Source organism: Schistocerca cancellata, chromosome 7 (assembly GCF_023864275.1).
Source record: "Schistocerca cancellata isolate TAMUIC-IGC-003103 chromosome 7, iqSchCanc2.1, whole genome shotgun sequence".
In the NCBI taxonomy this organism is placed as follows: domain Eukaryota; kingdom Metazoa; phylum Arthropoda; class Insecta; order Orthoptera; family Acrididae; genus Schistocerca; species Schistocerca cancellata.
Genome location: NC_064632.1, coordinates 116,215,706 through 116,240,980, shown reverse-complemented (window position 1 = coordinate 116,240,980; position 25,275 = coordinate 116,215,706). Strand labels below are relative to the sequence as shown.

General features: G+C 38.3%; 1 protein-coding gene across 1 annotated transcript in view; it reads left to right on the top strand.

The window, feature by feature from the left end:
• Window positions 1-25,275, top strand: part of LOC126091919 (1-phosphatidylinositol 4,5-bisphosphate phosphodiesterase classes I and II) — a 433,185-nt gene that overhangs the window by 209,026 nt on the left and 198,884 nt on the right. The window contains exon 10 of the mRNA XM_049907237.1: window positions 5,406-5,570. Within this exon, the coding sequence (XP_049763194.1) occupies window positions 5,406-5,570 (165 nt within the window). The remainder of the gene's footprint in view (window positions 1-5,405; window positions 5,571-25,275) is intronic.

The window sequence follows — 25,275 nt, the reverse complement described above, 5'->3', positions numbered from 1 at the left end:
CAGTGAATATTTTTGCGCAATCTTATAGCCTTTTTAAATTCTATTTCATAATTACAGTAATAAGATTGTGTTCCTCTTTAAGGATTTTCAATCCAGTTTAGAAAGGCAATTAATTAAAAATGGGTATTTAAGGCAAAGAAACATCAGATGATGAAACTGAATGTTATATAAAGCTCCCACTTTGTTGCAAAAGGTTATTCCCATTTACCATGAGAAGACTTTGGTGAAACATTCTCACCTGTTGTTTGTAATTCTTTGCTTAGTACCATGTTAACTTTAGCAGCAATTTATGGTCTAAAACAGGCAACATACATTTGGTATCAGAATTAGGATGTAACATTATGTAAAATGAACCTAAACAAGTCAGAACATGATAAGTATGTTTGTTACAGAATTTAGAAGCAAAACATATTCATTCTGGATGTTTATGTAAATGTCTTAATAATCTTCTTGAAGAGAAATAATAGGTTGAAGTAAGAACTGAAGAAAGACTTAAGAAATCAATCAAATCAAGTAGAGAGATTTGGCGAACTCAGTTGGTGTCGTGGCATGGGAATAAAATAATACAAAAAGCAAGGGAAATTAGAATCAGTTGAAGCAAATAAGCTGGAAACACACTCAAGAAATTTGATGTTGAAGATTTTAATCCAACAGAACATCCAGTGATATCTGGTTTGAAGGTACAAAAATGTGCAGAAAAAACTTGTGTTACATCACATTTCTTATGAGCAAATTGTTGGGTGAATCCTATATTTGGCTCAAGACACAAGTCCGTATATAATGTATGCTGAGAGGGTTGTAAGAAGATTCAATTCCATTTATTGTAAAATCCGCTAGAGGGGGAAGGGGCAGGGACAGTAAAATGTCTTATGTGATGCATAGAACCAACTTTCCTAAAAAGTGGAACAACTGAAACTGAAGGCTTCCATGATGCTGATTATGCATCAGATCTCAATCAATAGTGACAAACAGCTGGCCATGTTTTTAAGTTTGCCAAGACACCAATTTCATGAGATTCAAAATGGCAAAAAATAGTTGTTCTATCAACAGCAGTATGTTCTGTGATAATGGAGGTGCTTTTGCACTGTGTCACAATGGTGTGCATCATGCTCTAACAAAACACATTGCCATGAGGCATCACTGTATTTGTAAGATAATTATTGCAGGAAAGTTAAGCATCAAGTCGATCAATACCAACAAGCAGCAAATTGAGTTTTTAATGAGGGCACTGCCAAGCAGTCTGCATCAGTGGTGCTCCCAAGCTGTGGGACTTTCAGAGTTCATGAATTAATGTCAGAATAAAAGTCATGTTCAGATCAGCAAAGTTTTTCCTTTGCTGGGCGTTACGGTACTGGTTGTTATTATGTTTGATCTCTCTCATATTTATTAAGGAATTAATAGTTTGATAATCTGTCTTCCTGGCAATATGATGTATGTGAGTTTAATTCATTATCAAGTCAACTTTATGATCTCTTATAGGACTGATTGGAGCAACCTCCAATATTTTCTTACATTCAAGTATACAACTGTCATCTTAGCTAGGACAAATAGAGCTTTAGAAAAACAAATACATCACCTTCATATCTTCCTTTCCTATAAATGTTCATGTTTGTTAGCTTTACAAGTGCTGTCTGATTTTGACATGACATCGCACAAAATTTGAAACCCTTAACATACACAACTACCTGCTAATAATGTTGTAGTGCACAGCAACAAAAATAATACACAACACAACAATGGCCCAACCATGCATGAAAAGTCAAGGCTAATGCTGTGTTGAATGTAAAAATGGACATATCCCTAGAATATCTCTGTTCTTCCACTCATATTTTCACATCATCACCAGTGGGGTGACATGTTGTATTGGAAAAATCACCCTTTTTCTGTTCATTACATAGAGCTGGCATCAGGGAAGTAATGACTATCTCAGTTTAATTTGACAAATTTCAGAATATGTCCCTTGTTCTCCTAATTGATTCAGTTTAATTTTTCATTTCTGAACAGTAATTCACTGACTGTTCTAGAACTGTGAACACATTAATTTCTGTGCCACCACTGTCTGCCTGAATTTGGTCTTGGGCTAAGATTCTTTGTGATGCCAGTGTATCAACTTTGCTTTTGTTTATAGTATAAAATGAGTAACTTGTATTGCATCAGCTGTAACAACATTGTTGAAGAACTCATTGCTATCATCATGATGCTGCTGCTGTAGAAACTTCAATACTGCTGCTGTGTGAGTGGTTTTGTGTCTGGGTTTCATGTTATTTAGCAATCTGGCACACATTTTATGGAACAAAAAATGTTTCATGACAGTTTTGTTGTATAGGAATTAAGATATTTCTGTGAAATGGCCACTGAGTTATGTGATAGAATCCATAATGAGCTGCCACACCTCCTTCACAAAGTGATTGTTTGTGTGATGTCCATTCATTATGCTCTTTACATTGCCATTTTGATGAACTGAAAATGGCTTGCACCAACAACACACCATCTATTCGTCTGTGATGTCATTGTCATAAATAGGACTGATGAGGTTTTCAGATTGACATTGTTTTCTGTAAAACCAAGAACTGTATCACAGTCATAATCTTGCAACTGATGATAGATGTAATCACACGTGTTGTGTGTAGTTGTCATTGGTCTCTTCTGTTGCTCATTATTTTAACTCATGAGTGCTCTACCAACTGAGCTACCCAAGCATGATGTACGACCCATCCTAACAGCATAAAGGCCCTGGGTTCGAGTCCTGATCCAGCACACAATTTTAATCTGCCAATCAGTTTCATATCAGCACACACACTCTGCTGCAGAGCGAAAATTCATTGTGGAAAGAATCCGAAATCCCCCCCAGGCTGTGGCTAAACTTTGTCTCCACAATATACTTTCTTCTAGGAATGTTAGTCCCTTAAGTTTCACAAGAGCAATTCTGTGAAGTTTAGAAGGTAGGGGATAAGTTACTGGCAGAAGTAATGCTGTGAGGACGATCCTTGAGTTTTGCTCAGGTAACTCAGTCAGTAAAGCACTTCTCCATGAGAGACGAAGGTCTCAGATTGGAGTCTCAGTTCGCCACATGATTTTAATCTGCCAGGATGTTTCAAGTATCATTGAATGTTCCTTTATATTTTCTGGACAATTATATTATGTTCTGTGACTTGCGTTTATTATTGAGTCACAGACCATTTAGCAATGCTACTATTAATGGTTCCAGGTAAAGTGATAAAGTTTTATGTTTAGTAATGACCACTTCTTACACAGTTCCCTGGTCACATAATTACAAATGACTACAATTGAGGAGCAATTGTTGAAGAACTGCATGCTTCATCTTCCCTACCATTTCAGTCAGTCTCTTATATGGCTCCTTATGAGGCTGCTCTGTTTGCTTCACCTTTTCGGAGCCAATGACATCCTCAAACATGGAAGAAAGTGTCCTTGAATCTTGAATAGAAGTCATTCATGAAAGTGATTTCATAATTTGTCAAAGAGGCTGTCTGTTAGTTGATGTACAGAGCCATGAGTACCACATTTTTAATAGAGTATACACCTAAATTATATGGAGGATCTCACACCTATTTTAATGAGCAGTTAAATCAACACAGCATGCTTTTAACAGTTTTATTTTAGGTCAAGACTTAAAAGTGCTCAGAAAGAGTTTTTAACCAGAAATAGTTGCTGATTATTGTAATTTTTCTATTAGGTGAACAGTCAATCACATGCACATGTGTTTTCTTTCATTTTTGTCTTATTTTTCTTACTACTTGCATTTATAACTCTTTATTTTTTCATAAGAACTTGTGTGCCCTGGGGAAAAGATGAAGGTAGAAATGTGGACATGTACACTTGTAGAGCTGTCCAAAATAATTTTTTTTTAAATTCCCTTCATTTAAGATAAATATTGGTAGTAAATTTCAGTGTAAAATCCTGCCAGAATACATCAGTTATGTTCATCTCAAATTATACAATTCCTAATGACTCCATCTTCATGACTCTAAAACAGAATCATCATTTGATTGATGGTCTATATCTCTTCTTGAACATCATTTTCACACAGTGTTTTCCATATCTCACAGATCTGTTAACAACCTTGCTGAAGTTATGGATGAAGTGTATCCTTGATGAATCATTTGTAGCTGAGTTTTTTTATTATGTACCTGAACCTACTTTTTTCTGTTAGTTCTAACATTATTTGTTGAAAAGCTAGAATTAGTCAAATGTTGCCTCTGTTCCTAGCTTCCTCCTCCCTCATCATATCACCACTATCTGCAGTTCTTCTTTCCTGATAAGTGTTGCTTTCCATTAATAGGATATATTTTCTGTGTAAACTTTAACTTTAATTTTTTGTGTGTTCCATTTTGTTTCTGGTTTTTTGTTTGTACGATTTTTTTGAATTGCATGTCATTTGTTTTGTTACCAGAATCAAACTTAAAATATTTTACAGAGCGTTTTCATAGTTCTAACTGCCACCATTTACCACACCATTGTGTAAAAACACTGGAATGGAAGTAGTATTACAAAAATGATGGAGATATGCACAAATTTTTTATTCTGTTGCATTTTCCCAGGATTCCGTTTACTGACAAGAAAGTTATAATGGATATTTCTGAAGGCTTTTGAAAAAGAAAATGAAATGTCGTAAGTATTAGGTTCCGACAACATTCATAAAAATACGCAACTCATTAGAATGAGTAGCTGCACAGAATAGAGTGACATACCACATGCCAGTTTTTCACTCACCATTCTAAAACCAAAACTGTATACATCAAATCTGTTATAAAATGGAGTTTGTTAGCCCTCATTTTCCACTTTTAGTGTAGCCTAGAAATATTTTAGCCTAGCTTGAAGAGTACTTCCAACTTCTAGAATTAATTAAAAGTACTGGCCATTGAAACATGGTTGAGAAATGCAGTTGCTTGCTTGTGCCATTGAACAGTCCACTCGGGATGTACACTGTATATTACAAAAGAAAGAAAGAAAAAAGAAAGAAAAACAAGTATTCAGCTTCTTAGGTTGACACATTTGAGGGTATGAAAAATTAGTTGTGTACTGTAGAACATTTAAGTTTCTCTCTCTGCACTCAGCGTATTGCTTGCTCTTTCCAACCATGCTTTGTGACGCAGGTGCATTTGAATGTGAAAGTTTAAACAGTATGCACAATAATTTTAGCTCACTGATTTTTAATTACATATTTTAATATAAAAAATAAGAGTTAGTGACTTTTGACAACTATATTAACAACTAAAAAAATGAGGTGACTCAATTGTCTGTTTTAGGTGGGTCTTACCTTTACATCTCTTTTACTTCAGGAAATTTCACATATCTGTAAATGTTTAATTTATCTTTCAAAAAAGATATATAATAAATGAATTCATAATATGTACAGTAATTAAACATTAATTCTTTCCCCACAGGAAGTTATAGAAGCCATTGCGGAATCAGCTTTTAAGACTTCAGATTACCCTGTGATTCTGTCATTTGAGAATCATTGTAATCCTAGACAACAAGCAAAAATTGCCCAGTATTGCAGGGAAATCTTTGGTGAAAATCTCTTGGATGCGCCGTTGGAATCTCACAAGGTACTTGGTTATTTGAATCACCAATCAGTGTTCTGTTGTTGTTCTGAAGGTCTGCAGAACCTTAGGAAGCACAATTCATAGCTTAGCATTTTGGTAATAAAAGTAATTTATGTATCTGACATTGCAGAGCAAAAAAATAATAATTTGTTGTATAGGACCTGTAAAAAAAAACTGTTGGTAATAAGTGCAGTAAAATGGTAAAGGGTAAGTCATCAAAATATTTTTAGAAGTAGTTTCTCTCAGTGGTGGATACAGATATCTTGAGCTGCCTTTACTTTTGCCGTAATAAAAAATAATCAAGTCATATGCAAAGTTTAAGAAAGACTTTGAGACAAAGTTCTTTGTGATGGACAGTTTCATAAATAGTTTAGACGCTGTTTACTTACAGTTTTGAAATCTGCTATCTGAGAGAGCAGGGCATTCAGACTCGTAAAAACACAAATATGATAAAATATCTACTGAAGGAGCTCTAGATTTTGTTCACCCAATCTTCAAATTGTAACTGTTTATCTGTAGCTGACAACCAGTAAGCTGGAAAAAGGGAAATGAATATCTGATTTACAGTGTTTGATTTTAATCATTCTAGTCATATTTTGTATACTCTAATCTGTTCTCAGCTTCTCTGAGGTTCCTTGTCCTCCTTTTTGCTCAGACATCAAACTGACTCCTGCACCTAAGGGATTAGATCTTTCAGTGTCTTCGAAGTATCTAGGTAAGAGGCAGATCTTACCTCTTCTAATTCTTTAAGGTGTATATTTCCCAATGCATAGTGATTGAGTTCTACCGTATTTACTTGAATCTAAGCCGCACTCGAATCTAAGCCGCACCTGAGACTGGAAATCAAGGAAAAAAAAAAATTCCCAAATCTAAGCTGCACCTGAAATTTGAGACTCGAAATTCAAGGGGAGATAAAAGTTTTAGACCGCACCTCCAAATCGAAACAAAGTTTGTGCATTGTAACATGAGACACAGTTTAGGTCGAATGGATGAAGATATAGCTACAGTAGTTCTGTTCGAGTCGTAAGCTTAGCAGTTAAGCTTTACCAGGTAGCCATTGCTATGCGTCAGGCATTCTGTCTGTATTTATACGGGTACCCTTCCTTTATCACGTGCTTCATCTGGCTTGAATCTATTTCTTATTTTGCTTTGATCTGATAAGTGCCGTTCTCTTTGTTATAAGTGGTTACGTCATTCTAAGATGAAAATGCATTATTGTACTGTGTCATGCATTGTTTGTCGCATTCTGATAATGAGTGTTTACGACCTGTCGCCACTCATGGCATGGCTTGCTTTTGTGTGCGCTACCCGCTGCTTACAATAAAAAAAAGAGAGGAATTGTCTCATTAGTGAAACAATGGCAAGAGACTGCTATTTGTTGTTACTTACACTGCTGCTTTCTTTGATAATGATAAGCAAGAACTAAATAATAGACTGTGTATGATACAAGATATTCTGAACAAGAGTTTAGCGAAAATTTTTCTCTGTTTGAAAATCTTTGCAGACGCCTCTTTAGTACATTACATTCTGCACAGAAATTAGAGTCATCTTAGATTTAAAAATCTTGTCAGTTGCCTTGCTTCATTTCTGACTTTATCACTATTCAGCATAAGAATAATATGAATATAAACATGACATAATATGGATATTCTTCTGTGTTTACTGTTATCTCACTCTAGTTTCATAGTTTATTAGGCAGACAGGATTTAAATGAGATAGCAGCAAACACGAAAGACTACATGGCATAATGTTTACATTCGTATTATTCTTATGGTGAAGAGAATACTGCATGTGATTCACGATTCATGAAAGTTCCTTTTAGCAACCACCTCTTATCTCAGGTAGGAAAAAAATCAGAAAGTAGAGTTGGCCACATTGACATACATCCCAAACAGACTTACCAGTTGGATTTTCGTAGTAGATTTTTAGTGATGACTTCAAATGCAGAGTGTGTTGTTGTTATCTTCAGTTCATAGACTGGTTTGATGCAGCTCTCCACACTTTTCTATCCTGTGCAATACAGAGTAGCAACACTTATAAAATAAGAATGAAAATAACTTACAAATTAAACACTGAAATTTCAATCAAAATTTTATTAGGTTTGTAATACATCTTATACAAAATGTTTAAAATATCAGTCATGATTCTGAATCACTATTAATCAATTCTTTGTTGCTCATTTCTTCATACACATGATCATCCTCTGTACCATCTAGTGGAATGGATATCAAACATTTTTTAAATGCTTGTTGCACAGTCTGATTTCGAACACACTTCTGTGCATCATAAATCCATTGTCACACTTGCAACAAACTTGCGCGTTTTACACGTCCTGTTGGTGTCAGTTGTCTGTCGCTTTTCGAAAGCCAGTCTGTGTACATACATTTAAGCTTGTCCTTAAATGGTTTATTCAAACAGATGTCAAGTGCAGAATTGACATCATCCCGCCTGGAATTACTGCCAAGTCCGTTTTGGTTTCCTCTAATTTTCGTTTTACTGCAGGTGTTGTACAGCCTACATACGCATCTAGTACCAACAGACTGTGTAAACTAAGCATTGCGGCAGGACGACGATTCCACACACACCTAATCCATTACAGCACCATGTTGTCCGAAAACCACCCAGTATCGTTTGCTCGTACAATTACAGCTTCTGGAAACACTTCTGATTTTGGTAAAGTCTTTCACTTGAAAACTATGAATGGGGGCAATTTATGTCCATCTGCTGTGCAAGCAAGCATGACGGACATCTGCTGTTTTTCACCCCTTCATGTAAGAACACTTATGTCTTTCTTTCCTTTGGTGTCAACCATATAATTTGATGGCATTTCCTATCTGACCAAGAAGGTACTGCTTTCCTGTGCGCCACCTAATTATGAAGTGCTGAAACTCCACAAGTTTTTCTTCATAATTTTTCGGCAACTTCTGTACAACTGAAGTTTGGCTCCGAAGTGAAAAACCCCAGCACTTCATAAACAGATCAATCCAGCTGCGACTAGCCTTAAAATTTTCGATTTTTTGCTCTGTAACAATTTCATGTGCCTTAATTTTTAAAATTTCCACATTCACAGGCAGGAATTTCTGACGTTGTTCCTTAACAATTTCATTTAAAATCACTTATAAGGCATGATATCAGTCACACTATGGCCTAGTGCATTATATCAACCACACTTTGACACACTAAATGCTTTCCTGATACTTGAACATTCAAATAATTTGTCTCTCTGCAGTCGCCATTGCCTGATGTTGCTGTCATCAAACCCGTATCGCAGACCTGCAGCACGATTATAACTTTGCTCAGCAAAAGAAATAACTAGTTGACAGGGGATCAGTACTTTTCTCTGTGAGACTTAAATGTTGTCTGTGCCAGACTCCATAGTTTATAAAGACTAAATCTTCATGATCAAGTAAATCACTTGTCAATCATACTGCAATGGTTTGCTCACCTGATGTCAGCAAGAAAGCAATTTCTAAATTTGAAAAATGGTTAACATGGCATCGCTTGCTGTGTCTGTATTGACAGCTGTGCAATGCTCTACATTGGGTGGCACAATGGTTGGTATATATAGAAGGTGGCAATTTCAATTACTGAAACTAGCTGTGTATATGTTTTGTATTTGCAGTACAGGCAAGTAAATCGTTTCAGGTAAGATGCTTGCATTTTTCATATTGCGTTAGCTTCCTTGAGAACCAAATCTGGACATTCTAATAGCCATCAGAACTCAGCCATGACAGATTTATCAGGCTGTAGCAGGCAGGTATAGCATTGATGTTCAATCCATCATTCTTCAACTGTACGCAGAGTACGTCTGACGTTTGACAATCCATACTGACCGGGAATCTAATATATGGCTGTCTCCTCTAGACCCAAGTTCCTTCACAGAGCCAACAAGCAAGACTATCTTTGGTGTCAGTAGAAAAATAACCTTGACTTTATGTTCAGAGAGAATATGATGGATCTAATTCAGAAGACATATTCCTCCATCATGGATAACCATTATCATCATAACTTTTTTTTCCAACTTCTCACTGTAGATGGTCTTTATCAGCAATGATATGTGCCCTGTGTACAGGTGTGTTGATAATACCATTCATCTATGCAGATGGCTGTCTGCTCACAAGTACAGAGTGGTTTGTATCAGCTCTGGCACTGTGTCCCAGGGTGCTACTGGATTTATGTGATTCAAAAAATCCTGGAAGAGGAAACATCAGTCCATTTCCAGCTCCTTGGTCAATGGGATGTTCCCAACCACATACATCCAAAAGATGACAAACTGAAAACTTTCTGTTATCTTCTGTTCAAAATTTTGCATGAAGAAGTTTGTCACCAAGGGTGACATAGGTCTTCCCATGGCAGCCCCATGAACTTATTCATAAAAGGTCTATTTAATAAAAGAAATAAGTCAAGGAGAGTACATGCTGAAACAAGGTCAGAAAAAGCATCTTTGTGTTTTCACAGCTTAATGTATGATCCATTAAATTGAGAGTGTGCAACAGCATAAACCCTCTTTTGTCTCCTTATACAATGTCTGTTCAAAAAATTCTGGAACATTCGTAATTTTGTGCCAATGGTGTGTTGGAGTGAAATGCAGTTAGCATCCCTGCACATGCCTACATTTTATGTGTAACTGCCAGAAGTTTCTTTGTCATATGTCTGTTAGTTATTGTTAAGTACTGTATTGAGTTGCACAGCTTGCAAATTTCGAGATGGCAGAGTTAGAGGAGCAATGCATCTGCATTAAATTTTGCACAAAACACAAGAAAACCTTGACATAGATATCCCAAATAATGCAGGAAGCCTGTGATGATGAGTGTTTTAGCCATACCCAGTGTTACGAATGGTTCACACAGTTTAAAAATAGCCTTATTCACAATGCTCTTTGATGTCTATCGATGATGCTCATGTCAGGAATGTCAACGACATTATGCTTACCAATTGAAGACTGACTGTCCGAGAGATTTCAGAAAAATGTAACATTTCAGTTTGATCATCTCATGAGATCCTGATAAAGCATCCTGGAATGCATCATGTTGCCACCAAGTTTATCCCACAGCTTATGAGTCAAGACCAGAAAGACCTTCGCCTTGCAGTCTGTGAAGAGCTTTGGAATCATGCAAATGAGAACAAGATGTTCCTTAAGAGAATCATAACTAGTGATGAGATATGGGTCTACGTTTATGATGTTGAGACCAAGGTTCAGTCTTCACAGTGGCTCAGGAAAGGTTCTCCAAGACTAAAAAAATCTCGTCGGGTCAGGTCAAATGCCAAAGCCATGCTGATAGTTTTCTTTGACTTTGAAAGATTAGTTCAATAAGTTCATCATGAATTCATGCCACTGGGACAAACTGTTAATTGATGGTACTGTCAGGACATGTTGTGATGATTGCGAGGAAATCTGAGAAGGAAATGGCTTGAAATGTGGTGAGACAATTTGTGGCTCTTGTATCATGATAACGCACCCGCACATTCATCCCTGCTGGTGCATGACTACAGCACAAAACACAAAATCACTGTGCTGCCTCGTCCCCTGTACTCTCAATATCTGGTCCCAGTGGTTTTTTTTTTTTTTTTTTTTTTTTTTTTTTTTTTTTTTCCCCAATGTCATAAACCCCGATGAAAAGATGAAGATTTGCAATGGTAGATGAGATAAAAGAAAATTTGCAGACAGTGCTTCATGTGATCCAGCAGAAAGCATACTGAGACTGCTTCTGGAAGTGGAAACATTGTTGGGAGTAGCATATCAGTTGTGGGGGAGAGTATTTCAAAGGATACCATGCACAAAAAGTAAAAGGTAAGTGTAGAAAAATTTTGTGAACTAAGTTCTGGAATTTTCTGAACAGACTTCATGTATCAACCATACACCTTTTGGTCATCTTCAGAGTGAGCCAACAGACTGAAGCTACAGCACTCACTCCATCCTATTAAACCCATGGACTGTAGCACTGTGTGTGCTGCTGCAGATACACTAACACGAGGAGTGTTGATAGGTGATGAAGAAGTATGCATAAATTGGAACTATGGCTATGCAGTGGATCCAGGCTGGAATATCAGTGTCTCATTATGAGGTGCACTTTAGCAACATCTTTGCAAGCTTGTTAAAGAAAGCATTGGATCCCATGATTTACCCAAGCCGAAACCACTGTCTCTATTTATAAAATTCTTCATAAAATGAATTTCAACGTCTTGTTTCACCACTGAGTTCCAAAAAAGAAAAAGTACCTGCTAGAAGTTTTACGTCTTGATAATGTGTAATATGTCTGACAACAGTGCAGTGCTGTGCCTCAGCCAGTTTATTGGGCTGTAGGTGTTGTGTATACCGTAAGGTGGGGTAATATTGGATGGAATTTTCATATTCTTTAAGGTCACTTCGTAAAGAACATTAAATTCTCACGACAAAAATTGTGAGATTTTTTAGATGACATTGGAGATTAATATGATCAAAGAACTTTAGTCAAAAATATTTTTAATTAGTCAGAATCTAACAAATAAAACTGTCCAACGTTACCCCTTTGATGGAGTAATTTCGAACATTCATTGTATTTTCATGCAAAGGTCCATATTAACCTCTAATGAGGTAGTTTCAGACAGAGACTGTCTTTTTAAAAAATACACATACTTAGAAACATGTTTTACATATTTAGAAAACATTTTTTACATATGGTTATGAAATATTCTACACATATTCAGTAAACATTTGACACATATTTAGAAAACCTTTACAGACATATTTACAAAATAGTTCATTAATAAAGACAGCCTACTCATACAACAAATCAATAATAATCTACAATATGTTCTCAGTGAAAGAAAACTTCCCCTTCTCTTCTCTTGCAGTCAGCAACACTCTTACAATGTGGCCTTTGTCTACAGTATTATCGTCTTCAATGGCAGGAAAAATAAACACAGTTTTGCTGCCTTGATTTGGATGCAGAAATCTGACTTCCACTTCTTTTGTGCCCACTTATGTTGTGATTCCGACAAACTGCCAATTTCGCTGTTTCCTCCCAGTCATGTGTGGATAATCCACAAGATTAAAGCCTCCACTTCCAGAACTGCTTCCTCTGCTCTGCTGCTTTTGCCACCAGTGGGTATTGCATCATTATTCACAAGCAATTCAGACAATGAGTTAGCATTATCTCTCTTTTTTATATCAATGCCTAAAATGGATTTTGGGGCAACATCTAATTTTCGCTTTCATTGGACACTTGTGTCATTCCATAGTGAATATTGTGAAGCATATCTTCAAAGCTCGAAGACCAGGCTTCTAAAGAAATGTTTTGAGAATTATCTCCATCAGGCAATTTTTTGAGGTCTCTGTCAGGGTCAAGTGAAATTAATCCCATTGCATGGGATGCACTTCATATATTGTCTTCTTCAATTGCTGACACTTTTTTAAGTGTTTCCTTCAAAGGTGAGGGGGAAAGCATCTTATGATATTGGCCCATGGTAGCTTTCCTTCCATTGCATAAGCACTGCCCACCAACCAGCTTTTAAAGATCTGAAGAAACCTACATATAATGGCTGTAAAATATGAGTACTGTTTAGAGGCACAGATCAAACCATCCCTTTTACTGCAGTTATATTGGGTTCCCTTGGGACCTCCTTCTTCCCAGGTGTCCTGTAAATGCTTTGTCTTTTAGACCACATGGGAGGTAATGGTTTTCCTTCCCCAGTGGCAGCCATCAGTACTGAAATACTACTCTTAGAAGAATCTAAGATCCTTTTAGGAAGTTTTGTTCCCTTCTAACTATCATATGCTTCCTTCCAGTGTCATCACACAGATTGGTCTCATTATAATTGGTTATGCTTTTGGAATTGATATTTTCCATTTTTTCCTTGACATTCTGGAAACATGATTTCACTGTCTCATAACTCACTTCATCATGTTGCCTTTTAATGTTCTCAGATAGCCGGATGCTTAATATGGCAGAGTAACGTTGTAAGAATGAAAGGGACCATTCAATCCCTGTCATGTGACAAGGAAAACATTTTTCCCTTCGTCCACTTTTATCAAGATATCCTTTCACCAGGTACCTTACATCATCAGAGGTAAAAGGAAAACTCCAATGTGCAGTCCTTAAAATACCACAGACAAGTGTGTTATCTTCAGTGGTACTTAAGACAGAAGGCCTTTGAATCACTATTCTCTATCATTGAATGTGGTGCATTAAATTTGCTTGACGCCTTTCTGTACGATAGTTTTTCTGATCTTACAGTGGCAACTACCTTTTCAAGATTTTCAGGATCATATTTGTATCTGAGAAGAGCACCAAGCTTCCTGTTGTAAGTATGCGGAATTGTCCGATGTTACCCCAATGTCTGTAGTTATCCTCACTAGACGTTAGCAAAAGTGAGATGTGGAGACAAACTGTAACCACATTTCCTTCTTAATATTTAAGTAAGTAAACTATAAGCAAATTGAGCTTACGAATTTTTTCTCTTCTTGTACAATGACAAAAGTATAGCAACAATTGTAAACAGCACTGTAACCCGCTACATACCATTGTTTCAACTTCCACCTGCAACAAAATGTGTTTGTATATGCTTGACAATATGTAAGGTGTAAACAGCAAAACATGTGTGCGAAATAAAAGCTTGCATTCAGTGATACCAATGTAAGAACAGAAATACACTGTTCCTGTCCCAAATTACCCCTGTGTCCAATATTTCTCCATCTTACGGTACCTATGGTGTTCTGTGCATCTAACATGGACTGTGCAAGTCATCTGCCTGCTGCAAAAAAGGCTACACTCACAGGGATCTTGTAAATCCCAGCCTTGCAGAGCATAAAGTCACATACAGTGAAACCCAAAAGGGTTGCTGTCTTTGGTGGAGGGGAAAACTCACTTTAACTTTGTGTGTGGTGGGGATCTGAAGTATTTTTGATGGCAGGAAGTCATGGATTTAAAAAACTTTTTGTGTCTTCTTCCTCATGCCTTATGTTAACCTCAGATTTTATTCATAGCATCTTATGTATCTGTTGCAGAAAACAAGTATTTGTTTCCAAACTCCAAGTGTAGAAGTTCATTCTACAGTGCTATATGCTTTGGGAGAAATAGTTAAGTGAAGAGTCATTATCTGGGAAAGATGGCGGCAGCTATTTGCTCGTACATACAAGACCATACGAGTTGGCTTCCAATGAGCTGCATGTCCAATGGTGCTATCATCTTCTTGCCTTCCAGTTTTGGTTGTTTTGGTTTGTTACAGAGTTGGTGGCACCATGGGACATGCACTTTATCAGAAGCCATATGTACATGCAAATAGCTGCCACCATCCTTTCCAGGTGATGAATGTTCTCAGAACTTTGGTTCCCAGAGCACATAGGGTTACTGACTAAAGCAGTCTGCAGGATGAGCTTCTACACTTGGAGTTTGGGAACAAATGGTCATCCTCCAAAACAGACACATAAGGCACTATGAATAAAACATTAGGTGTAAGTTTGAGGAAGAAGACATAGATTTAAATCCATGGCTTCCAGCCATATGGGGGAAGCCTGTCATCAAAAATAGGTCAGATTCTCACCAAGCACAAAGTTGAGTGATTTTTTACGCTCTACCGAAGACAGCAGTACATTTAGTTTACATCAGAGATGACTCGGTACTCCACAAGGCTGGGGGTTACAAGACCCTCTGCAAGATGGCCTTTTTTACATGGGACAGATGACTCATATAGCCCATGAAAGATGCACAGAACACTGTAGATACATCCAGCTCATACAGTCTGATAAATTGGCTGTGAGAGAGCACTGCATTGGCATCGGTTACTGTATGCAGTATGAAAATGTTAAAATTATAATGTTGGCTTCATCTTTTTGGCGCTTGGTGGTGAAAGGATCAGTTGAAATTCATTTAGCAAAGAGTTTGCTTAACAGATATAGCAGTTTATGCTTGGAAACATCATGCACCTTTGTGTATAAGCTTGCAAAGATGTTATTACAGTGCGTCTCAGCAGGAATCGACCACGTAGCCGCAGCTTCAATTTATGCATACTGATTTGCTGCCAGTCAACATGTCTGGGCTTGTGCATCTGTGGACCTATGTGTAGGGCACAGCTCACAGGTTTAAAAGGATGGAGCAAGTGCTGTAGCTTCAGTCTGTCAGCTCACTCTGAAGATGGCCAAAATGGACACATCTAAAATGTAAGGAGAAGAACTAAGGTTTAAGCAGTTGCACTCCCAAAATTAATGGGTCAGAGTTATAATATGTTTGTTAAAATGTATTTTGATCAAGGGTAAGGATTACCTTTGGTAATTAATAAGTCAACTTCAAATATAAATAGCAAATCCAACCTTCTGAGACTCAGAATCTTCTGCTTGCTGATAAAAGCTGCTACATTACGTATGTGGTGAGGACTGTCTACAGCAAGAGGTCTCAAGTACAAGGCTAAATGGTTAGCCACATAATATTTAGTAGATCGAATATTACTTCCGTGTAAGTCTGTGGCACATGTTACTCAATATTGGGGATCCTGGCTGATGAAACACTTCACTAACACAGACACTACCAGCAGGTTTTACTGAGAAACTCATCAAGTTCCAGAGGCATATAATCCAACTGTGGCGGCAGTGCTCTTATCATCTACACCAACTCAGCAACACAGAAAAGTCACCCATCTTTGGGAGATGCTGTAAAATATGACGGTAAACTATGAAGGGTGAAAAGTTTCTCATGGAGAACAACTGGAGACAGTATATAAAGAATAACTGTCATGTTAGTAGTTAGTGCATCAGGTTTAAAGCTGTCCCCTATGTTTTTCAAAGCACAAAACTATGTCTAAGGAACACTTTGCTATGGCGTTAGTGATCTGCTGCCAAGAAAAAGGCTATATGTGATTACAGGCTTTCTCGTTGTATTCCAGTGACAAAATCTTTCAGGTAATGAGCTGAGTAATGGTGTCATTTTGTCACAGTATGTCAGTGGGCATTGTATGCATCATCTTCAGTGTCAGGATGCCATGTTCTGTGTGTGTATGTTACCACTGACTGCTTCTGTAGGTGGACCAATTATGCACCTCTGGAAGAGGGTGCTATGCTGGTGGCGGGGAATGTGATACAGCCAGTGGTGGGGGAACATGGTTGTCCGTGGTACAGCACTCACATCCCAGTGTCTGTCCATTCTGTCCACAGATGCCACTGCCTTCAGAACAGAGTATTCCTATCATATTTTTACACTCATGTAATACCAGACGGTGCTGAGTTGAAATCTAGCATCCTGGTTTATTAGATAGTTGTACGGGCATATTTTTACTACCTCCTTAACAGCTCTGTCCCAGAACCTATGGCACTGCATAGCTTCTTTGTTTGTTCAAAATCAAAAGTATGTTCCTCATTAATGCTATGCTCTGCCACTGCAGACTTGTCTGTCTGCCCTAGTCACTGTGAGATGCATAGCTGTGTCTGTCCAATGTATTACTTCCAACACTCTCACTCAGTACTGTAAATGTCTGGTGTGTGCAGTCCTAATCAGTGTTTAGTTGAACCATGCAGATACTTAATTTTCCACGTTACCTGAAAGCAGTCATTATTTGGTGCTTCTGCATTATTCTTGGGATTTTGGCAGGCAGGAATGCCATGTGTATGGCTTCTTGTTCTTCTGGTTTGTCCCCCCTCCACTTATCAGCCTGTAAGGCATTAACAGTTTTTGCAGCAAATTTCCCACAGATGCTGTAACTCTTTTGGCATTCCTGTGCAAATGGACCTGGCTCTGTGTACTAAGATGATTGGTACCAAGTTGTATTGTACTGGATTGTGGCAACTCTGAGCACTGAAGTGTAGACCTGTATGCGTCTTCTTCCTGTAGACAAGTATCCCAATGTGCCATCTGGATTTCCCTCGATCAAAGTGTCCAAGAAAGATAGGTTTCTATTCTCTTCTACTTTCATGATAAACTTGATGCTGCTGTGTATGTCACTGAGAAGATGTAAGAATTTCTGTAGATTTTCTTTGCCATGTGGCCACACCACAAAGATGTTATCTACATATCTGTAGAACACCTTTGTTTTTAGGTGGGCGATATTCAGTGCTACATCCTCTGAGTGCTCCATGTGTGGATTAGCTATACTCGGAGCTAAGGAAAAACCCATGACAACTTCATCTGTTTCTACTAGTATATGTTGGATGAGTCTGACAATGACTACTATCCACCACCTATTTCAAAAGTGGTGGGAACTTCTATGAGCAAATAGATGGGGTTGCCATAGGTTCCCTCTTAGCTCTGGGTATTGCTAATCTATACATGGAGCTTTGAGGACGTAGCATCAAGTACTGCCCACCTTAAACCAATGGCATTGTACAGGTACATAGGTGACATATTTGTGGTTTGGTCAAATGTTACAGAAAATCTACAGGAATTCCCTTGTCATCTTAGTGGCATACATAACAGTAGAAAGTTCACAATGGAGGTAGAATGAGGTAGAAACCTACACAATGGCACGTTGGGTCTCTCAGTCTGCAGGAAGAAGGTGCATATGGACCTATACCTTAATACTAAAAGTTGACACAATCCATTGAAAAGCAATTCACTATCAGCCACCTTAGTACATAGAGTCATGTCCATCTGCAACAGGAAGAGCTTGCCAAGTAAGTTACAGCATCTTTGGGAAACTTTCTGCAGAAACAATTACAGTGAGATGCGGATGAGACATGCCTGACAGACCAATAAGAGGAGAGAGGACAAATCAGAAGAAGAAGAAACCAAACATGTGGGACCTATACCTTAATACTAAAAGTTGACACAATCCATTGAAAAGCAATTCACTATCAGCCACCTTAGTACATAGAGTCATGTCCATCTGCAACAGGAAGAGCTTGCCAAATAAGTTACAGCATCTTTGGGAAACTTTCTGCAGAAACAGTTACAGTGAGATGCGGATGAGACATGCCTGACAAACCAATAAGAGGAGAGAGGACAAATCAGAAGAAGAAGAAACCAAACATGTGGTACTTCTGCCATATGTGAGGATGCTAACAGCCAAGATCATGAGAAAATTGGAGAAGTACCTAATAAAGACTGTTTTCCACACAACATGGAAAATTAAGAACATGCTTGGCTGAATCAAAGACCAGCTAGAACTGCAGACACCAGACATTTGCAGTATTTTGCGTGAGTGTGGGATGCAGTACATCGGACAGTCAAAGCAATCCATCTCACAGCAACATATGGAACACATCTGAAACATTAGGCTAGGGCAGATAGACAAGTTCATTGCAGCAGAGCATAGTATCAATGTGGGACACACCTTAGATTTTGAACAAATGAAGAAGCTACACAGTGCCAATGGGTTTTGGGTGTCAGTTGTCAAAGAGGTGGTAGAAATATCTCTGTACAACAATCTAATAAACCAGGGTAGTGGATTGCAACTCAGGACAATGTGGAGTTTCACAATTGTGAAAATATGACAGGGAATGCTCTGTTGTGGAGGGAGTGGCATCCATGCACAGAATGGACAGAAATTGGTATGCAACACCCACTCCAGGGCTGCACTGTGTTCCCCTACCACCAGCTTGGCACCCTCTTCTGGAGGTATCTGATTGTGTGAACAGTCCACCTACAAAAATTGTCAGCAGTTCCCAGCTACATAGAACATAGCGTTCGGACACTTTGCCTGACAGTAATGAATATGAAACACAATGAAACGTTGTGACAAGATGATGCCAGTGCTTGGCAGACCAACTGAGAAGATTTTATCACAGGAAAAAAAAGCAAACTAAATACTGAATGGAATTACAGACATAGTGCACTGTTCTACATCTACATCTACATGACTACTCTGCAATTCACATTTAAGTGCTTGGCAGAGGGTTCATCGAACCACAATCATACTATCTCTCTACCATTCCACTCCTGAAAAGCAAGCGGGAAAAACGAACACCTAAACCTTTCTGTTCGAGCTGTTATTTCTCTTATTTTATTTTGATGATCATTCCTACCTATGTAGGTTGGGCTCAACAAAATATTTTCACATTCGGAAGAGAAAGTTGGTGACTGAAATTTCGTAAATAGATCTTGCCGCGACGAAAAACGTCTTTGCTGTAATGACTTCCATCCCAATTCGCGTATCATATCTGCCACACTCTCTCCCCTATTACGTGATAATACAAAACGAGCAGCCCTTTTTTGCACCCTTTCGATGTCCTCCGTCAATCCCACCTGGTAAGGATCCCACACCGCGCAGCAATATTCTAACAGAGGACAAACGAGTGTAGTGAGCGATCGGCTGTATATGAGTGCTAAGTAGGGAGCTATTGTACAGCGTAATACCTAATCGGTATACAATCTGGACCTGAAGACTTGCCCGTATCCAGCGATTTGAGTTGCTTCGCAACCCCTAAGGTATCTACTTCTAAGAAACTCATGCTAGCAGCTGTTTGTGTTTCAAATTCTGGAATATTCCATTCGTCTTCCCTGGTGAAGGAATTTCGGAAAACTGCGTTCAATAACTCCGCTTAGCACCAAAGTTGTCGGTAACAGTACCATCGGCACTGCGCAGCGAAGTATTGACTGTGTCTTGCTGCTTGTGTACTTTACATTCGAAGCAAGAAGGATGTACTAATGTAGGATGCCTTTAAAGGTCACCTCACAGCTTAAGTAAAGCATAAAGTTGTAGAATATTACACAAGATTTTACCAAGAAACTCATCAACTTAAAGAGGCATGTAATCCAAATGTGGCAGCAAAATTCTTACCCTCTGCATCAGGTTGACAACACGAGTAGCACACAATATCACAAGGTTAAGTGAGCAAGAAGTGTACAGTGTCACTGCCATGGATCATCATGAGAAGAGTAACGAAAATACTAACAGTGATGAAACAAGTTCTGGTGGTGAACTTACCAGTGACATCAGTGAAGACTATGCTCAGGCATATTTATGTTTCTGTGTAATCCTATATTACAAAACCAAAAAATGTGATTGAGAGTGACTACATTGTAAACAGTTTTTGCAAATGTGCTCAAAATTAAGGGTGCGATATACGAGTACATTCAGGTGCAGTTTACATTCAGTTTAATATGGTATTTAGGATTGTGTCAGAAAAAACATGAAAAATGGTTTTCATTGGTTTTTCCACTCCCTTGAGAGGTTGTCCACGTACATGTTAAAAAAGTGCTGGGGGTATGCAGCAAACTCGTCTTACATCCTTGTTAGTTGAAAATACTGTTATTAGGTAACTGTGTTAGTCACATTATGCTGAACTTATAGCTTATACCTTATACCTATGCTATAGGTGAAAGTATGAGCCACAGGGAGAGACAGGCAAAATACAATATGCAATGTGCAAGAATGAAGAGATAATAATAAGGACGGGTGACCAGGAGAAATATGCTTGGATTGAAAGTGGCATATGGCAAAGATACAGTCTTTCTCCTCTAATGTTCAACCTCTGTGTCAAAGAAGCAATGACAGAAATAATAAAAGAGCTTCAAGGATGGGATTGAAGCTGAGATAAAAGTATACCAATAAGATTCAATGCTATTCTTAGTGAAAGTGAAACTTACAGAGCCTGCTGAACAAAATGAAAAATCTAATGAGAATGCAATATGTACTGTAAGTAAACCAAAGAAAGATGAAAGTAATGAGGAGTAACAGAAATGAGATTAGCAAGAAACTTAAAATCAAAATTGGAGACAACATAGTAGATGAAATGAGGGATTTATGCTACCTTGGAAGCAAAACAATGCATGACAGAAGCAGCAAGGAGGATGTAAGTAGCAGACTAGTGTAGTCAAATGAGGCAGTCCTCATTAAAAGAAGTCTACTAGTAAGAAACATAGCTTTTAATTTGAGGAAGAAATTTCTGGGAATGTACATTTGGAGAACAGCATTGTATGGGAATGAATCATGGACTGTTGAAAAACTATAAGAGTAGAGAATTAAAATGTATGAGACATGGTGTTGCGTAAAGATGCTGAAAAGTAAGTTGTCTCATAAGATAACAAATAATGAGTTTCTTTGAAGAATCTGTGAGGAAGGATAATAGAACATGTGTTAAATAATCAGGGAATATCTTCCATAGTAATGGGAGGAGCCGTATCATAGGACAGAGATTGCGATGTAAATAACAAATAATTGAGAACACAGTATGTAAGTTTCTGTTGGCAAAACCAACTACATGGCTGTGGCATACCTTCCTCCAGCCAATAATAATAATAATGTCGTGTGATGATGGCCTCCCATCAGGTAGACCGTTCGCTTGGTGCAAGTCTTTCGATTTGATGCCACATCGGCAACTTGCGCATCGATGGGGATGAAATGATGATGATTAGGACAACACAACACCCAGTTCCTGAGTGGAGAAAATCTCTGACCCAGCTGGGAATCGAACCTGGGCCCTTTGGATTGACAGTCTGTTGCGCTGACCACTCAGCTACTGGGGGCAAACCTCCAGCCAATGAGGAGACATTAAGTACATCTCACTCCCCTACAGGTAGGGTACTGTCTTAGGACTCATGGCTTCCTACTCCAGTAAGTGGATCCTCCAAGGTGTGATGTGTATATTACAATAAGCCACATTTTAAATCAATATAGTTCATGTTCAGGCATGAGGGGAGAAGTAAGTTTAGTAGCCAATGAGGTGAATGATTTAAGATTTTGAGAAATATCTGACGAGTTTTGAATCTTATATCAGGATTGGTGGCTCATCATGGTTTTTTTTGTAAGTGATCAGCCAGCCACACTTGCCTGGAATTTTTTAATTTCTATCCTGTAGTTTAGTTAGGATTTTAGTAACACATTTTATCATTGAAAAAGTTGCAGATATTGCATTTTTTTATTGTTGGGTGTAATTACGCAAACAGAAGTGAAAATAAGGTAGAGATATTGTAATTTTATTTTTATGCAGTTTTAGTTTTAGTTTTTTAAATGTATTAACCACATTTGTCTCACATTATTTTGGCTGTTGGGAAGTCTAAACCCACAAATACAAACACAATAGGACCAAGCGGGCTAGGATGCCCTTCATGTGATTCACAGTCATCCCTTATACATTATCAATTGTGTATTATAATCATAGATTTCTGTGGATTTGATGTAGCAGTTATTGTAATTGTAATTTAGTTGCTTTCAACATATGTTACAACAATGTTCATGCAACAGCAACGTATTTTAAGCTGAAGGCTCTCATCATCAGGCCATTGATTTACAAAGATCTCACCAAAACTACTAAAAATATCCAGCTGTCAACACGATATAAAATATGTTTGAGGAAAAGTCCTCATTTCACTATTTTTGGAGAATTTTACTCACTCACTTAAATTGTGTAAATAATTTTACAAGTTTATTTTGTCTCACTTTTGATCCACTCTTACTCATTCATATCCATGGCGGCCCTGTGACTTTTCTTTCTTATACTCCGAATAGCTTTGCATGTGTTTTCAGGCTGTGACGGCTTTTGTCACACAGCAGCTCACAACTCACTACAGCTGTCTGCTAAGGCAGCGAGCTTCACCCCTCTTGCAGTACTTCCGCTCACAGCTGTCGATCTTTTCATGTGACAGGGCACTTACTGCTACTGTCACTGACTACCAGTGTGGAACAATAGCTGCCCCTAGCAAGGCCTCTGCCAACTGAGTTTCACCAGTCTTTGTCCATCCCTCATAGTGTCCACTTTGGTGGCTGCTCTGTGTGTGCCTCATGAGGAACTGACCACGTGGCAGCCCACACAACACTGTTGCCCTTGCAATGCTGCAAGATGCCCGTGCCATGCCATATTTACAACTGGTACACAATCACTGAGGATATTGTGTGTTTTCATTGTCCTCCTGTGTAGCCTATAAATTTCTCCTCGTGTGTCTAAGTACGGATATTGTGCAGTGAACTCTGGGGAAGCAGAAAGGTGAAAAGAGTATATAGAGGGTCTATACAAGGGCGATGTACTTGAGGATAATATTATGGAAATGGAAGAGGATGTAGATGAAGATGAAATGGGAGATATGATACTGCATGAAGAGTTTGTCAGAGCACTGAAAGATCTAAGTCGAAACAAGGCCCCGGGAGTAGACAACATTCCATTAGAACTACTGACAGCCTTGGGAGAGGCAGTCCTGACAAAACTCTACCATCTGGTGAGCAAAATGTATGAACAGGCGAAATACCCTCAGACTTCAAGAAGAATATAATAATCCCAGTTGCAAAGAAAGCAGGTGTTGACAGATGTGACAATTACCAAACTATCAGTTTAATAAGTCACAACTGCAAAATACTAATGTGAATTCTTTACAGACGAGTGGAAGAACTGGTAGAAGCTGACCTTGGGGAAGATCAGTTTGGATTCCGTATAAATATTGGAACACGTGAGGCAATACTGACCCTACGACTTATCTTAGAAGCTAGATAAAGAAAAGGCAAACCTACGTTTCTAGCATTTGTAGATTTAGAGAAAGCTTTTGACATTGTTGTCTGGAATACTCTCTTTCAAGTTCTGAAGGTGGCAGGGGTCAAATACAGGGAGCAAAAGGCTATTTACAATTTGTACAGAAACCAGATGGCAGTTATAAGAGTTGAGGGGCATGAAAGGGAAGCAGTGGTTGAAAAGGGAGTGAGACAGGGTTGTAGCATCTCCCCGATGTTATTCAATCTGTATATTGAGCAAGCAGTAAAAGAAACAAAAGAAAAATTAGGAGTAGGTATTAAAATCCACGGAGAAGAAATAAAAACTTTAAGGTTCACCGATGACATTGTAATTCTGTCAGAGACAGCAAAGGACTTGGAAGAGCAGTTGAACAGAATGGACAGTGTCTTGAAAGGAGGATATAAGATGAACATCAACAAGAGCAAAATGAGGATAATGGAATGTAGTCGAATTTAGTCAGGGAATTAGATTAGGAAATGAGACACTTAAAGTAGTAAAGAAGTTTTGCTATTTGGGGAGCAAAATAACTGATGATGGTCAAAGCAGAGAGGATATAAAATGTAGACTGGCAATGGGAAGGAAAGTGTTTCTGAAGAAGAGAAATTTGTTAATATCGAGTATAGATTTAAGTGTCAGGAAGTCGTTTCTGGAAGTATTTGTATGGAGTGTGGCCATGTATGGAAGTGAAACATGGATGATAAATAGTTTGGACAAGAAGAGAATAGAAGCTTTCGAAATGTGGTGCTACAGAAGAATGCCGAAAATTAGATGGGTAGATCACATAACTAATGAGGAGGTACTGAACAGATTGGGGGGAAGAGGAGTTTGTGACACAACTTAACTAGAAGAAGGGATCGGTTGGTAGGACATGTTCTGAGGCATCAGTGGATCACCAATTTAGTATTGGAGGGCAGCGTGGAGGGTAAAAATCATAGAGAGAGACCAAGAGATGAATACACTAGGCATATTCAGAAGGATGTAGGCTGCAGTACGTACTGGGAGATGAAGCAGCTTGCACAGGATAGAGTAGTGTGGAGAGCTGCATCAAACCAGTCTCAGGACTGAAGACCATAACAACAACAACAACAGCAATAACTCTGGGATGAGGCAACGATTTCTCCAACTCCACTGTTTCTACTGTGCTGCACCCAGCTAGTGCATTCACATCTCAAATTAATGACTGATTTACATTTTGAACCTATAGTTTTGCAACTTCACATGTAACTTAGTTCAATAAAGTAAGGAACCTTGCTACATTTGTGACACGACAATGAACTCAGTCAACTTAATTTTCTATTTTGGCACATTTTTGACCATCTTGCCTCGTTCAGCATATGCTCTGACTCCCGTGTGTGTGCACTTATG